General features: G+C 39.8%; 1 protein-coding gene across 2 annotated transcripts in view; it reads left to right on the forward strand.

Moving 5' to 3' along the window:
- The window catches only part of LOC126091902 (uncharacterized), a 113,714-nt gene that overhangs the window by 17,824 nt on the left and 81,606 nt on the right, over nt 1–14,284 (forward strand). For both annotated transcript variants that reach the window (XR_007521279.1, XM_049907203.1), the window contains exon 3: nt 7,350–8,615. Coding sequence is in view for 1 of the 2 variants with exons in the window: in XM_049907203.1 (XP_049763160.1) it covers nt 7,350–8,615 (1,266 nt within the window). In the remaining variant the exon portion in view is untranslated. The remainder of the gene's footprint in view (nt 1–7,349; nt 8,616–14,284) is intronic.

A 14,284-nucleotide genomic window follows, 5' to 3' on the forward strand; every position in this document is an offset into this window, starting at 1 on the left:
TGACCTGCTATATTGTAGCTAAATGACAAAGGATCTTTCTTTCTATGAATTCGCAGTACATTACACTTGTCTACATTGAGATTCAATCGCCATTCCCTGCACCATGCGTGAATTTGTTGCAGATCCTCCTGCATTTAGTACAATTTTCCATTGTTACAATCTCTCGATGTACTGCAGCATCATCCACAAATAGCATCAGTGAACTTCCGATGTTATCCACAGGGTCACTTATATATATTGTGAATAGCAACGGTCCTACGACATTCCCCTCCGGCACACTTGAAATCACTCTTACTTCGGAAGACTTCTCTCCATTGAGAATGACATGTTCGCAAAGTAAAAGCAAAATTTATACATATCATTAGTCACAGTTCTAACATGAAAGTACTAAATTACAATTTTGTTTATGTTTCTGTTATCTTGTCATAAGTGGAAGTATACTGCAGTACCTTTGAGCAAGCTAGAATCAGATAATGTTTTAATTTGTTGTCGAAAGCTGTCAGTCCTTTCATATCCTTTAATGTTGCATTTAAGCTTGTTGCGAAAAATGATGCCACCACAAATCTGATCCTTGCCCATTAGTTTCAGGTAGGCCTATTTACTCTATGTAGTAATCATTTCTACTTCAAATGTGTACCAAACTTGTTTATGGTAGAAAAAGCAGTGTTATGTGCATTCAGAAACAGAATGGTTTCCTGTTAAGACAGTGAAAAAGTAACAAGTTTGTAGGCTTATTTGTTTAATGTATGTGACGATGATGATTGCTTACGCATTCTGTTTCTGTTGTTATCAATGTGAATAGAATAAAATGTCAGCAGACAGTGAAATCTGGTGCTCACATAATGTCCAATCCTTTCAAATAGTATCATGGGGCTTCTGAGCAGATGCTGCTGTGCACAGTATCATACACCATCCCTTCAAGAGAGGCTATGGAGAGGTCTGAAATTTAACGAAAGACATTGGCACACATTCCACTACTGTACGCCACTGCCTTGTTCTCCTTGCTGGTGATTAAAATTTCTTCTACCTTCTGGATCTTCTATCATCTGGATCGAGGGGCACACTAGTGTGCATGTGGAACATTTGTTATGGATATTGGTGAGGTTTCTTCTGCAGGTCTCTAATATTTAGCAGCACAGCCAGTTACAAAGAATCATTTTCAGATTGATATGCCGATATGTTTGATTATTTTTACATAAAATTTTGTTGTATCAGTGATTAGAAAAAGTTGTGGCAAATAAGATGAATCCCTGGTGTAATATTTTGCAGTGTTTGTTGCATTTACAGTTTTGAATATACATTGTACTCTCAGTAAGAGATTCTGCGATCTTACACTCCCAGAGCCACCTGTATGACGTACACAGACAGCATGCAATCAGTTTAAACAGTGTACACGCTGCACATTTCACTGCGGTAGACAGGTACAAATGAATAGATTGAATGGTACAAAGAGAAAAAGTTTAAATGGATGTAAGTCATAGTTTCTGAGTGTTAATCTACTTCGTAAAGGTTTTATTGCCCTTGTCACCAATGATGTGGTACATGAGTAGTGACATATTTTATTTATTTGCCTATTATGAAAATGTTGAATGAAGACCTACATCATTGAGAGATATAGATTTTGTCCAAGCAGAATAAATATTAACGACATGGCTATGAAAGCACTATGTGTATGTTAGTTGAAATTGAAAAATAAGAAAAGGATTTAAACTCCACAAATCGAATACTTGTGTCATGGAAAATGTTATGAAGGAAATGATTCATATATGTGTTGTTGAAATTTGATTATAGCATGCACACAACATGTTGATTTTTGATTATGACAAAGTATTATGTGTGTCAAAGGAAAATTCGGTCAAGAAGACTATTAAATCATGAGAGAGACTTACTGGCCAGTACTTAGCTATAAGAAACAAAATGTGTAGTACTGCCAATAGACATACGTAATACAGTGTGTTAACTGTAAGATGGCAGAGTTGTGAGGGGAGTGCGGGGAGAGGGGGAAGCAAGCATTGGCTGGCGAGGGGAGAGGAGTCGTTGGGGAGGGGACAAAGCAGGCCTACCAGTTGCAGTGCTGGCACTACAAATTGTGCGTCATGCTTAAATGAAAGCAGACGAAAGACTTGGAAGTAAAACTCGCTTTAAATGTTGTTCGTAAACGAAACTGAAATCGTCATGTACATTAAAATCTACTGTAAAATGCTATCTGACGAAGCAACCGTTTGTTGCGAAAGCTTGAATTTTGTGTGTATGTTTGTGTTTGTTTGTGTGTCTATCAACCTGCCAGCGCTTTTGTTTGGTAAGTCTCATCATCTTTCTTTTTATATATATATATGATGGATCTCATTTCTCATCCATCATCCATCCTTCATGAAATCCTCCCCACTCCACCAAGAGTGTCTTTCCGCCGTCCACCTAACCTTCGTAACCTCTTAGTTCATCCCTATGTAATCCCCAAACCACCTTCCCTACCCTCTGGCTCCTACCCTTGTAACTGCCCCCGGTGTAAAACCCGTCCCATGCACCCTCCCACCACCACCTACTCCAGTCCTGTAACCCGGAAGTTGTACACAATCGAAGGCAGAGCCACGTGTGAAAGCACCCACGTGATCTACCAACTGACCTGCCTACACTGTGATGCATTCTATGTGGGAATGACCAGCAACAAACTGTCCATTCGCATGAATGGACACAGGCAGACAGTGTTTGTTGGTAATGAGGATCACCCTGTGGCTAAACATGCCTTGGTGCACGGCCAGCACATCTTGGCGCAGTGTTACACCGTCCGGGTTATTTGGATACTTCCCACTAACACCAACCTATCCGAACTCCGGAGATGGGAACTTGCTCTTCAATATATCCTCTCTTCCCGTTATCCACCAGGCCTCAATCTCCGCTAATTTCAAGTTGCCGCCACTCATACCTCACCTGTCATTCAACAACATCTTTGCCTCTGCACTTCTGCCTCGACTGACATCTCTGCCCAAACTCTTTGTCTTTAAATATGTCTGCTTGTGTCTGTATATGTGTGGATGGATATGTGTGTGTGTGCGAGTGTATACCCGTCCTTTTTTCCCCCTAAGGTAAGTCTTTCCGCTCCCGGGACTGGAATGACTCCTTACCCTCTCCCTTAAAACCCACATCCTTTCGTCTTTCCCTCTCCTTCCCTCTTTCCTGATGAGGCAACAGTTTGTTGCGAAAGCTTGAATTTTGTGTGTGTGTTTGTGTTCGTTTGTGTGTCTGTCGACCTGCCAGCACTTTCATTTGGTAAGTCACATCATCTTTGTTTTTAGGTATATTTTTCCTACGCGGAATGTTTCCTTCTATTATATATATTTGCCTTTACAAATGTCTGCTTGTGTCTGTGTATATGAGGATAGATATGTGTGTGTGTGCGAGTGTATACCTGTCCTTTTTTCCCTCCTTTTTTCCCCCTAAGGTGAGTCTTTCCGCTCCCGGGATTGGAATGACTCCTTACCCTCTCCCTTAAAACCCAAATCCTTTTGTCTTTCCCTCTCCTTCCCTCTTTCCTGACGAGGCAACCATTGGTTGCGAAAGCTAGATTTTGTGTGTATGTTTGTGTTTGTCTGTGTGTCTATCGACCTGCCAGCGCTTTTGTTTGGTAAGTCTCATCATCTTTCTTTTTAAATATATATATATATATAATCTTTCTTTTTAGATATATTTTATCCCACGTGGAATGTTCCCCCCCCCCCCCCCCCCCCCTCTCTCTCTCTCTCTCTCTCTCTCTATATATATATATATATATATATATATATATAAAATGAATGTATGTATGTTTGTCTACTATGCGCTCCCCCATGTAGTGATACCAACGGCACTCTCTTCACGCCGTAAGTCACCCTTCCTCTGCCAACATTTATTAAACGTTAAGTTATTATCGATCCACGATTCATCGAGATAAAAATATTTCTCTGCCTGCTTGCCTGAAGTTCTTCATGAAACGAGATCGCCAGTGCACAATGTCTGGACGTTCTAACAACACATTCCTCTTGTTTTCCACCTTACGCCATATGAATCCCATAGACAAAAGTACTTTTCTCAGCGAGACAATACTCCACTTCCAGCCTATTTTGTCGTGCAAAACTGGAAGCAGTGTTCGCAGGCTCGGCACAATCTTCCGCACTGAATAAAATTCCGCTATTGTGTTGCGAATGACACGCTGGTTGAAATCATCGATCATTACTTCGATTTCTCCACTTCTTTTCCTAAGTTAAAAGAGAGAGAAATATTTATAAGAAAATGCCTTCTGGACTGCATGTATTTTTTTGAATTTGGAAATGTACTGTAATATGAATGTGTTTCAAAATAATACAGTAACCAGTGGTGTTTCCATACAAGGCAATACAGTAGCAAGGAAAAATGAAATATAAGGTAATTCGGACGAAATAGGGGGCTCCTTCAAAGTGGTCGTGAACAAAATATCTGAAATGGAAACTCACCTTTTCTTGCCAGGCGTTTGTGGTGATATGCCAGGATGATTCTTGGAAAACTGTTTGAATCTTCCAATGCTACGCATGGTTTGTCCTGTGTATGTAGCAGCTCTCACTGAAGATTTGTAAATGGGTTGAAGGAATTTTTTCTGTTTCCTTTCCCTTTCGCAGCATTCAATCACACGCAATATAATTTTGTGAGCATCGCTACGTAATACTGGTTTCCTTCTAACCGTAGGCCTACCGGTAGGGGTTGTTGACGACTCGCAAGATGGGCCAGCAACTGCTTCTTCACTAATTTTGATAATGTTTAGCACAACTGCAGAATAAAAACACGCAGAACAGTACAGCGCAAAACAATAACGAAGCAGACGACAATGGCTACCTCGTACAACACAGTCAGCTACGTAATGTTGGCAGCAGTCGAAACAGCGTGCCTACTGAAGCCTCCCGACGTTTACCGACTTCTACCGATTTAGGACTAGGGTGAGGTCTGCCATCTAAAAATTTACACACTGTAGTAAAGGTGACGTGCTACCTAGCTTTCAGAACTAATGGTTATGTCATTGGAGAAGAGTGAAGGATAAGGTGGGGAAGTTTAATTAGGAAGCGCAGGTTACTCGTACCCCAGGATGAGAGAATCTGCCTGTAGTAGAACGAGGCTGAGTCTGTCTCATCATGAGACCTGCCCTTCGTTTTTAACATTCTCCAAACTATCCCTCTCTACTTCCCAATAAGGGATTTATTCGTTCTGAAATCTGGGTAGTGTGTCAAAGCTTTGTGTGTCTTTGTGACCGCTATCTGCTGCTTTCATTTGTGGTTCTGATGACGTCGAATATAGGTTTATAACAGTTAATGTTTTGAAGCATTTTGTGATTGTGTCTAATAAAAATAAAGTGTTAACAATTTAGCTAATCACTTTCTCTGACAACAAAATATAATTCTTTGCAGATTTTTAAGGTATTATATTTTTATAACACAATCATGACCATTTCACAAAGACATAACTGATTTCGACCAGTCAGTGGTCATCTTCAGACTGTCAGTAGATAAAAAGAGGAGACAAAGAATAGTCTGAAGGTTATCACTGGTTGGTTGAAAACAGTCATTTCATTGGAAAATGCTCATGTGATTGTGCCATAAGAAATATATAAAAAGGAACATAAGTCAACCCTTATTCTCCAAGACAGTATGTCATACTTTCCAAAAAAAGCAAGTGTCTGATATGTGGGAGCAAAGCTGCAACATTAAATTATGTGTGGGAGTGAGGAAAACTTATGGAGACAATACTGTAGGTCAGACATCTTATTATGAATGATTCTCAAGTTTAAGAAGTGGATCTCAGTGATCTGTGGCTGACTACCAACCAGGAAGGCACTTGCATTCAGAAACTCAGCATATGGTGTGTGAAAACTATCATGTAACTGTCAGAGAAATAACAGAACAGGTTGAACCTCAGTAGGTTTGACAGATGATCATCCTAGTAGACAAATGTTGAATTCACTTTAAGATGAAAGTACAATTATCACTGTGAATTTGTGAAGGGGAGAGAGAGAGAGAGAGAGAGAGAGAACATTTTGAAAACATTGTACAAGCTAGCTTTCATCCCACAACACCCTACTCCATGGGCCGCATTAGACGTGATTACTTCTTGTTTCCAGAATTAAAAGGATGTCATTTCAGTAACATTGGTGTCATTACTGCAAGGTTGATTTTTCATGGATAATCAGGAATGATTAAAAAAAAAAGAAGTTTCCCTGGACTGCATGAAGAGATAGAAATACTACTGGAACAAGTGTGTCAATAGAAGTAGGCATGCTTTTAATCAAACAATAACTAAACATTTTTAATGGTAATAAAAATATTATGTTACAATATTACAATACTGATTAATTGGTACTGGTATAAGAGTAAAATATTTAGAAAGACGGCAAAACATAAGCATTGATCACAAAAGGCAAAAGAAAACATTTATGTATTAATATAGAATAAGATTAACAAAGAACACAAAGTTATCTGTGAGGCATATTATCTCAGCAGTTAACATCTGGTCTGTAACATTCCTAACATGTTTTTAATGTGATTTTGTGGTCAGATACTAATCTTAACTTCTGACAAATTTCCTTTACCTGTGTTCAAACTCTTTTATGGAAGAGTTTATTTGCCTCATCACAGAAGTGGGAGAGAACTTTTTAAAATCTCTAAACCTTGCAGGACGTTGGAAAACACAGTGAAAATGAAGTATCTAGAGGGTAGAGGTGGAATGTTGAAGCAAGTTGTGCAGGTTGATGACAGCTGTACTCGTTTGCCATAAAAACATTGTGAAGCTGAAATACTAAATGACTAAATGATAACAACAATTTAAAAAAATGGTTCTTGGTGATTTTAGTCATAGGGCCATAGCACCCAGAGGTAGTGGCCAGGTGTGTGTGTGTGTGTGTGTGTGTGTGTGTGTGTGTGTGTGTGTGCGCGCGCGCGTGTGCGCGTGTGCACTTTCTTGAGAGAGAGAGAGAGAGGTATACTTGTTCGAGTGCATCTGACTTTTCTGCTTCTAAAGGAAGGCTTTGAAAGATGAAATATTTCTAGCATTCTTTTCCATTGTACTTTTCTAAGACCCAGCACCTCCTCTAGGTGGGGAGCAGCAATCTAATCTTTCCATATTGTTTTTATTCCATGTTGGACTTTCCATTGCCCAGCCATTTTCATTGGTTGTTGAGGTGGGAGGATCTTATTAAATAAATAATAAAATTTAATTCAGTTTTTGCAGCATGTGAGAAATTTCAGAATTTATTTATTGCTGTATCATTATTGTCGCAAATAAAGCTTAGCTACTGTTTTGTAAGGAAACTTAGAAGACAGTATGCTTTTATTGATGGATATTTTTGTTTGTTTTAGGTATTGCAAGCACCGGTCAGTGTGGAAAAAGTTTCAACAACAACTCAGACTGAAGATGTAAGTTTCACAGGTAATATATGCCAAGAAAGCAAAAAGACCACAGAGGTGCACTCCCCTACAATAGCCAGTGATCATCCAGAGAACACCACCAGTCATTCAGGCAAAAGTATTAAAAAACCAGAAGTTAAAGATGGACCAATGGCAGTCAGTACCAAAGAAATGCCACCACTTGTGAATCGCATTCCATTGTACACAAAAATTGTAGCTATTATCTTGAAAACAACACAGGCTGAAGTTAAAAAGACAGCAATTCCAGTGGATAACACAAATACAAAAAAGAGTACTGATAGTTCATCTGTGGTTTCTACTAATCCAACAGACATTGCCCACAAGAAAGAAGAAAATATATCACCTCCAGCTTCCATTACTAAGCAGGAAACTGTTAGTGTTAAGCCAAAAAGCAAATTGTTGAATGAAGAAAAACCAAGTAATGCAAAACTGAGCTCAAAATTAAAAAAGAAGAAGCCGAAAAACAATTGGTCTAAACCAAATAGGAACTGCTCTGCAAGACACGTCCATACAAAAAGTTCCGCAGTCAAACTTAAGAGACGCAAAAAAGCTAAACAAAATAATGATAGTTATATTTCAAAATTTGTTGAAAAACTTTTCTGTTACAGGTGCAAATTTTGTCCATTCATTAGTCTACAGAAATCTGCAGTAAGTTTACATATTGAAAAGGAACATGCGGCCAATGTGGAAGCTTCAAGTGGTCCCATGCAGTTAAAATGTGTCATCTGTCAACGCATATATGAAGGTGTGGCTCCTCTCAAAGAGCACTTGCTTAGTGTCCATAAACTGACTGATGAAAAAGCCAAAGAACTCGCAACTAGTTCACTCTTCAGGAATAAGAATTTAGTAATAAATCACATTGCAGAGAAAGAGACCGCCGTTGTAGACAAGAGTGTTAAAAATGATTCTTCAGAGATCAATACCAATGTTGCTGAGAATAATGAAAAACCAAAAGATAAAACATTCATGGAGAAAAGTAGAATAAGAGTAAAAAATTTGGAGAGTGAGAAGGTTTCATTTTCAGAGGTGTCACCTTCAGTGAAAGAGAAGGATAGTGCAGAACAAGAAGTAGCGAGCTTTAATGGTCATGGAAATGACTGTACCAGCTCACCTATTTTAGACCAGACTGCTGCAGATTTGACAGATATGGCTCAACAGAATGAAGGCACTCATAAAGTTAATTCCTACAACTATAAGGTAATTTTGACCATATTTTTTATACATGCAATTGTCTCTCAATCTTTTATGCACCCAAATTTTGTTCATTGCTGTGTTACTATTTTATTTTTGCAAGTGATCTTAATTGATGAGATTGTGACAAACTCTTCTTTGCCTTTGTAAATCCCATGAAATATGTTAAGGATAAGAAAGCAAAAATAATCCTCTTTAATTGTTACGAGTTTTTATATATGATGACAAGACAACTTGTTTCCCTCTTATAAAAGTCTGTCTCTAACAGGGCCACAGTTGTAACCAGATGCAAAAGTACATTCTTGTAGCCAAAAGTGTAAAAAATCATGTCAAAACATGAACTGTAGTAAACATGTGTTCTGTGAAATTTCTGACATGATTAACTCACCAGTTTCAAATTATGTGAGTAGCCTTAATCATGGATGCTTTTCCCACCTCTGTTTTTTGCAGTGTGTCTCCATAGTTTTGTGGACTGTTTATTGTCCCACACCCAACTTGCGTGTAAGGGTTTGGATTTTTTTGGTATGATCATTTTCCACATCAGGTATATAAATAATTATTTTCTAAATTGAAATGCCTTTATCGTGCCGCAATCTATAACTATATTTATTATTTATATTCCAGGCGGGTTTCACCTTGTACTTTATGGCATCTTCTGTGGCAAAATATGCATTTCTTTTCACCCAGGCACAGATTAGAGGTCGCACTGTCACTTAACTTTTACAAAATCATGATTTTTTTTAAAACAATTTCCGGTTTTTTCATTTTTTTATTTTTTATTATTTATTTATTTATTTTGCCCCTCCATAAGCTGATGCTATAGGGCACCACTACTGATTTTGCAAAGGTTGCAGATTTTTCTTAAGAGAACTGTGAATGAATTCTGTTGTAACTGTTTGTTCACTTGATATTGCGACAGAAATTGCTCGCAGTAAAAGAAATTAGTGCTTGCTACATCAGTAGTGGTGTTCTGTGGCAATAATCATATGAAATATAGAAACTGCAAAACAAAACAATTGTGACATAAAATTGTGTCAGTTTTTTTAAAAATGAAATAACAATGCAATGTGTGACCTCTAACCTTTGAACAGAGGAGAGGAAATGCATATTTCAGCCAGACAAATGAATAACTGGTAAATCCACTACGGTGCCTTAATGTAAAAGGTGAAATGCGTCTGGAACTATGAATATACACACATCAAAGAATGTTTTCCCCGGTTCCCAGAACTCCTGAAGATAGATGTTGACTGTAGATATTGTATCACAGACACAGTCCCTTTGACTGTTCAGAAATGTCACTAAACCCACCCAAAGATGTAAACAACCATGCATGAGCAGCGCCAATTAGACGGAGGAGGTCAGAAGGAGGTATATGGTTCGTGTTGTCTGTAGTTCAACCATGCCTAGGCAGTCAATACAGTGGTTCAATCACATCCACATTGTTACTGTGTGCCACGAAGGGCTCTCAACTAGGGAAGTGTCCAGGCATCCCGGAGTGAAACAAAGTGATGTTGTTTGGACCTGGAGGAGAGACAGAGAGACAGGAACTGCTGATGACTTGCCTCGCTCAGGCCACCCAAAGGCTACTACCGCAGTGGATGACCCCTACGTACGGATTATGGCTCGGAGGAACCCTGACAGCAACACTACCATGTTAAATAATGCTTTTTGTGCAGCACCAGGACGTCATGTTATGACTCAAACTGTGCGCAATAGGCTGCATGATGCACAAATTCACTCCCGCTGTCCTTTGAGATTCATTTTTGCAACCACGACACTATGCAGTGTGGTACAGATGGGCCTAACAACATGCCGTATGGACCACTCAGGATTGGCATCAAGTTCTCGTCACCACTGAGTATTGTATATGCCTTCCAGGCAATTGCCGGACACATGTTTGGAGGCAAACCGGTCAGACTGACGCCTTAGACACACTGTCCAGCAAGTGCAGCAAGGTGGAGGTTCCCTGCTGTTTTGGGGTGACATCATATGGGGTCAACGTATGCTGCTGGTGGTCATGGAAGGTGCCATAACGGCTGTACAATATGTGAATGCCATCCCCCGACCGATAGTGCAACCATATTGGCAGCATATTGGCGAGGCGTTCTTCATCATGGATGACAATTTGCACCCCCCTTCATATACATCTTGTGAATGACTTCATTCAGGATAATGACATCACTCAAGTAGAGTGGCCAGCATGTTCTCCAGACATGAACCCTATCGAACATGCCTGGGATAGATTGAAAAGGGGTGTTTATGGATGATGTGAGCCACCAACCACTTTGAGGGATCTACGCCGAATCGCAATTGGGGAGTGGGACAATCTGGACCAACAGTGCCTTGATGAACTTGTGGATAATATGCCACGACAAATACAGGGATGCATCTATGCAAGAGGATGTGCTACTGGGTATTAGAGGTACTAGTGTGTACAGCAATCTGGACCACCAACTCTGAAGTTCTCGCGGTATGATGGTACAACATGCAATGTGTGGTTTTCATGTGCAGTGAAAAGGGCAGACATGTTTATGTTGATCTCTATTCCAGTTTTCTGTATAGGTTCCGGAACTATCGGAACTGAGGTGATGCATAACTTTTTTTGATGTGTTAGATTGCACCAAGAAATTTATAAAACTAATGACTGATAATCATTAGACCATGAACACAAGCAGATATTTTGTATGATTCATATTAAAGATCTTAACAATGTTATAAAATTCACCATACAGGTATGAAGACGACATGTATAAATGTAAGATTTTTAGATTTTGACATGTGTGCTAGATCACAGAATTGGTCTCTAGACCATCACTACAGTGCACATTATCCATGCACATTGTAGGAATGATTGCTACGTGGAATGTACACGGAATACTTTAGCTGGGATAACTTACCAAAGCAGGAAGAAAAATTTGCACGTATAACCTTTATATTCTTGGACTTAATGGGAATCACTGGACAGAAAACGGCCATTTAGTGACCCAAGGGAGAAGACTATTTTTCAGGGAGTAGTGATGAAAGAAACCACGATGCTGCGATAGTCATTCATAGAAATCCGAACGGCTGTGTTCTGTATTACAAACCCATTAATGACAGCATCATTAACGGGTTTGTAATACAGAACACAGCCGTTCGGATTTCTATGAACGACTATCGCAGCGTCGTGGTTTCTTTCATCACTACTCCCTGAAAATTAGTCTTCTCCCTTGGGTCACTAAATGGCCGTTTTCTGTCCAGTGATGACAGGATCCCCCCCCCATGAACCATGGACCTTGCCGTTGGTGGGGAGGCTTGCGAGTCTCAGCGATACAGATAGCCGTACCGTAGGTACAACCACAATGGAGGGGTATCTGTTGAGAGGCCAGACAAACGTGTGGTTCCTGAAGAGGGGCAGCAGCCTTTTCAGTAGTTGCAAGGGCAACAGTCTGGATGATTGACTGATCTGGCCTTGTAACAATAACCAAAACGGCCTTGCTGTGCTGGTACTGCGAACGGCTGAAAGCAAGGGGAAACTACGGCCGTAATTTTTCCCGAGGGCATGCAGCTTTACTGTATGATTAAATGATGATGGCATCCTCTTGGGTAAAATATTCCGGAGGTAAAATAGTCCCCCATTCGGATCTCCGGGCGGGGACTACTCAAGACGATGTCGTTATCAGGAGAAAGAAAACTGGCGTTCTACGGATCGGAGTATGGAATGTCAGATCCCTTAATCGGGCAGGTAGGTTAGAAAATTTAAAAAGAGAAATGGATAGGTTAAAGTTAGATATAGTGGGAATTAGTGAAGTTCGGTGGCAGGAGGAACAAGACTTCTGGTCAGGTGACTACAGGGTTATAAACACAAAGTCAAATAGGGGTAATGCAGGAGTAGGTTTAATAATGAATAGGAAAATAGGAGTGCGGGTAAGCTACTACAAACAGCATAGTGAACGCATTATTGTGGCCAAGATAGATACGAAGCCCACACCTACTACAGTAGTACAAGTTTATATGCCAACTAGATCTGCAGATGACGAAGAAATTGAAGAAATGTATGATGAAATAATAGAAATTATTCAGATAGTGAAGGGAGACGAAAATTTAATAGTCATGGGTGACTGGAATTCGAGTGTAGGAAAAGGGAGAGAAGGAAACGTAGTAGGTGAATATGGATTGGGGCTAAGAAATGAAAGAGGGAGCCGCCTGGTAGAATTTTGCACAGAGCACAACTTAATCATAGCTAACACTTGGTTTAAGAATCATGATAGAAGGTTGTATACGTGGAAGAACCCTGGAGATACTAAAAGGTATCAGATAGATTATATAATGGTAAGACAGAGATTTAGGAACCAGGTTTTAAATTGTAAGACATTTCCAGGGGCAGATGTGGACTCTGACCACAATCTATTGGTTATGACCTGTAGATTAAAACTGAAGAAACTGCAAAAAGGTGGGAATTTAAGGAGATGGGACCTGGATAAACTGAAAGAACCAGAGGTTGTACAGAGTTTCAGGGAGAGCATAAGGGAACAATTGACAGGAATGGGGGAAAGAAATACAGTAGAAGAAGAATGGGTAGCTTTGAGGGATGAAGTAGTGAAGGCAGCAGAGGATCAAGTAGGTAAAAAGACGAGGGCTAGTAGAAATCCTTGGGTAACAGAAGAAATATTGAATTTAATTGATGAAAGGAGAAAATATAAAAATGCAGTAAGTGAAGCAGGCAAAAAGGAATACAAACGTCTCAAAAATGAGATCGACAGGAAGTGCAAAGTGGCTAAGCAGGGATGGCTAGAGGACAAATGTAAGGATATAGAGGCTTATCTCACTAGGGGTAAGATAGATACTGCCTACAGGAAAATTAAAGAGACCTTTGGAGATAAGAGAACCACTTGTATGAACATCAAGAGCTCAGTTGGAAACCCAGTTCTAAGCAAAGAAGGGAAAGCAGAAAGGTGGAAGGAGTATATAGAGGGTCTATACAAGGGCGATGAACTTGAGGACAATATTATGGAAATGGAAGAGGATGTAGATGAAGATGAAATGGGAGATATGATACTGCGTGAAGAGTTTGACAGAGCACTGGAAGACCTGAGTCGAAACAAGGCCCCCGGAGTAGACAACATTCCATTGGAACTACTGACGGCCTTGGGAGAGCCAGTCCTGACAAAACTCTACCATCTGGTGAGCAAGATGTATGAAACAGGCGAAATACCCTTAGACTTCAAGAAGAATATAATAATTCCAATCCCAAAGAAAGCAGGTGTTGACAGATGTGAAAATTACCGAACAATCAGTTTAATAAGCCACAGCTGCAAAATACTAACACGAATTCTTTACAGACGAATGGAAAAACTGGTTGAAGCCGACCTCGGGGAAGATCAGTTTGGATTCCGTAGAAATGTTGGAACACGTGAGGCAATACTGACCTTACGACTTATCTTAGAAGAAAGATTAAGGAAAGGCAAACCTACATTTCTAGCATTTGTAGACTTAGAGAAAGCTTTTGACAATGTTGACTGGAATACTCTCTTTCAAGTTCTAAAGGTGGGAGGGGTAAAATACAGGGAGCGAAAGGCTATTTACAATTTGTACAGAAACCAGATGGCAGTTATAAGAGTCGAGGGACATGAAAGGGAAGCAGTGGTTAAGAAGGGAGTAAGACAGGGTTGTAGCCTCTCCCCGATGTTATTCAA

The sequence above is a fragment of the Schistocerca cancellata genome, chromosome 7 (genome assembly GCF_023864275.1).
Source record: "Schistocerca cancellata isolate TAMUIC-IGC-003103 chromosome 7, iqSchCanc2.1, whole genome shotgun sequence".
Lineage (NCBI taxonomy): Eukaryota > Metazoa > Arthropoda > Insecta > Orthoptera > Acrididae > Schistocerca > Schistocerca cancellata.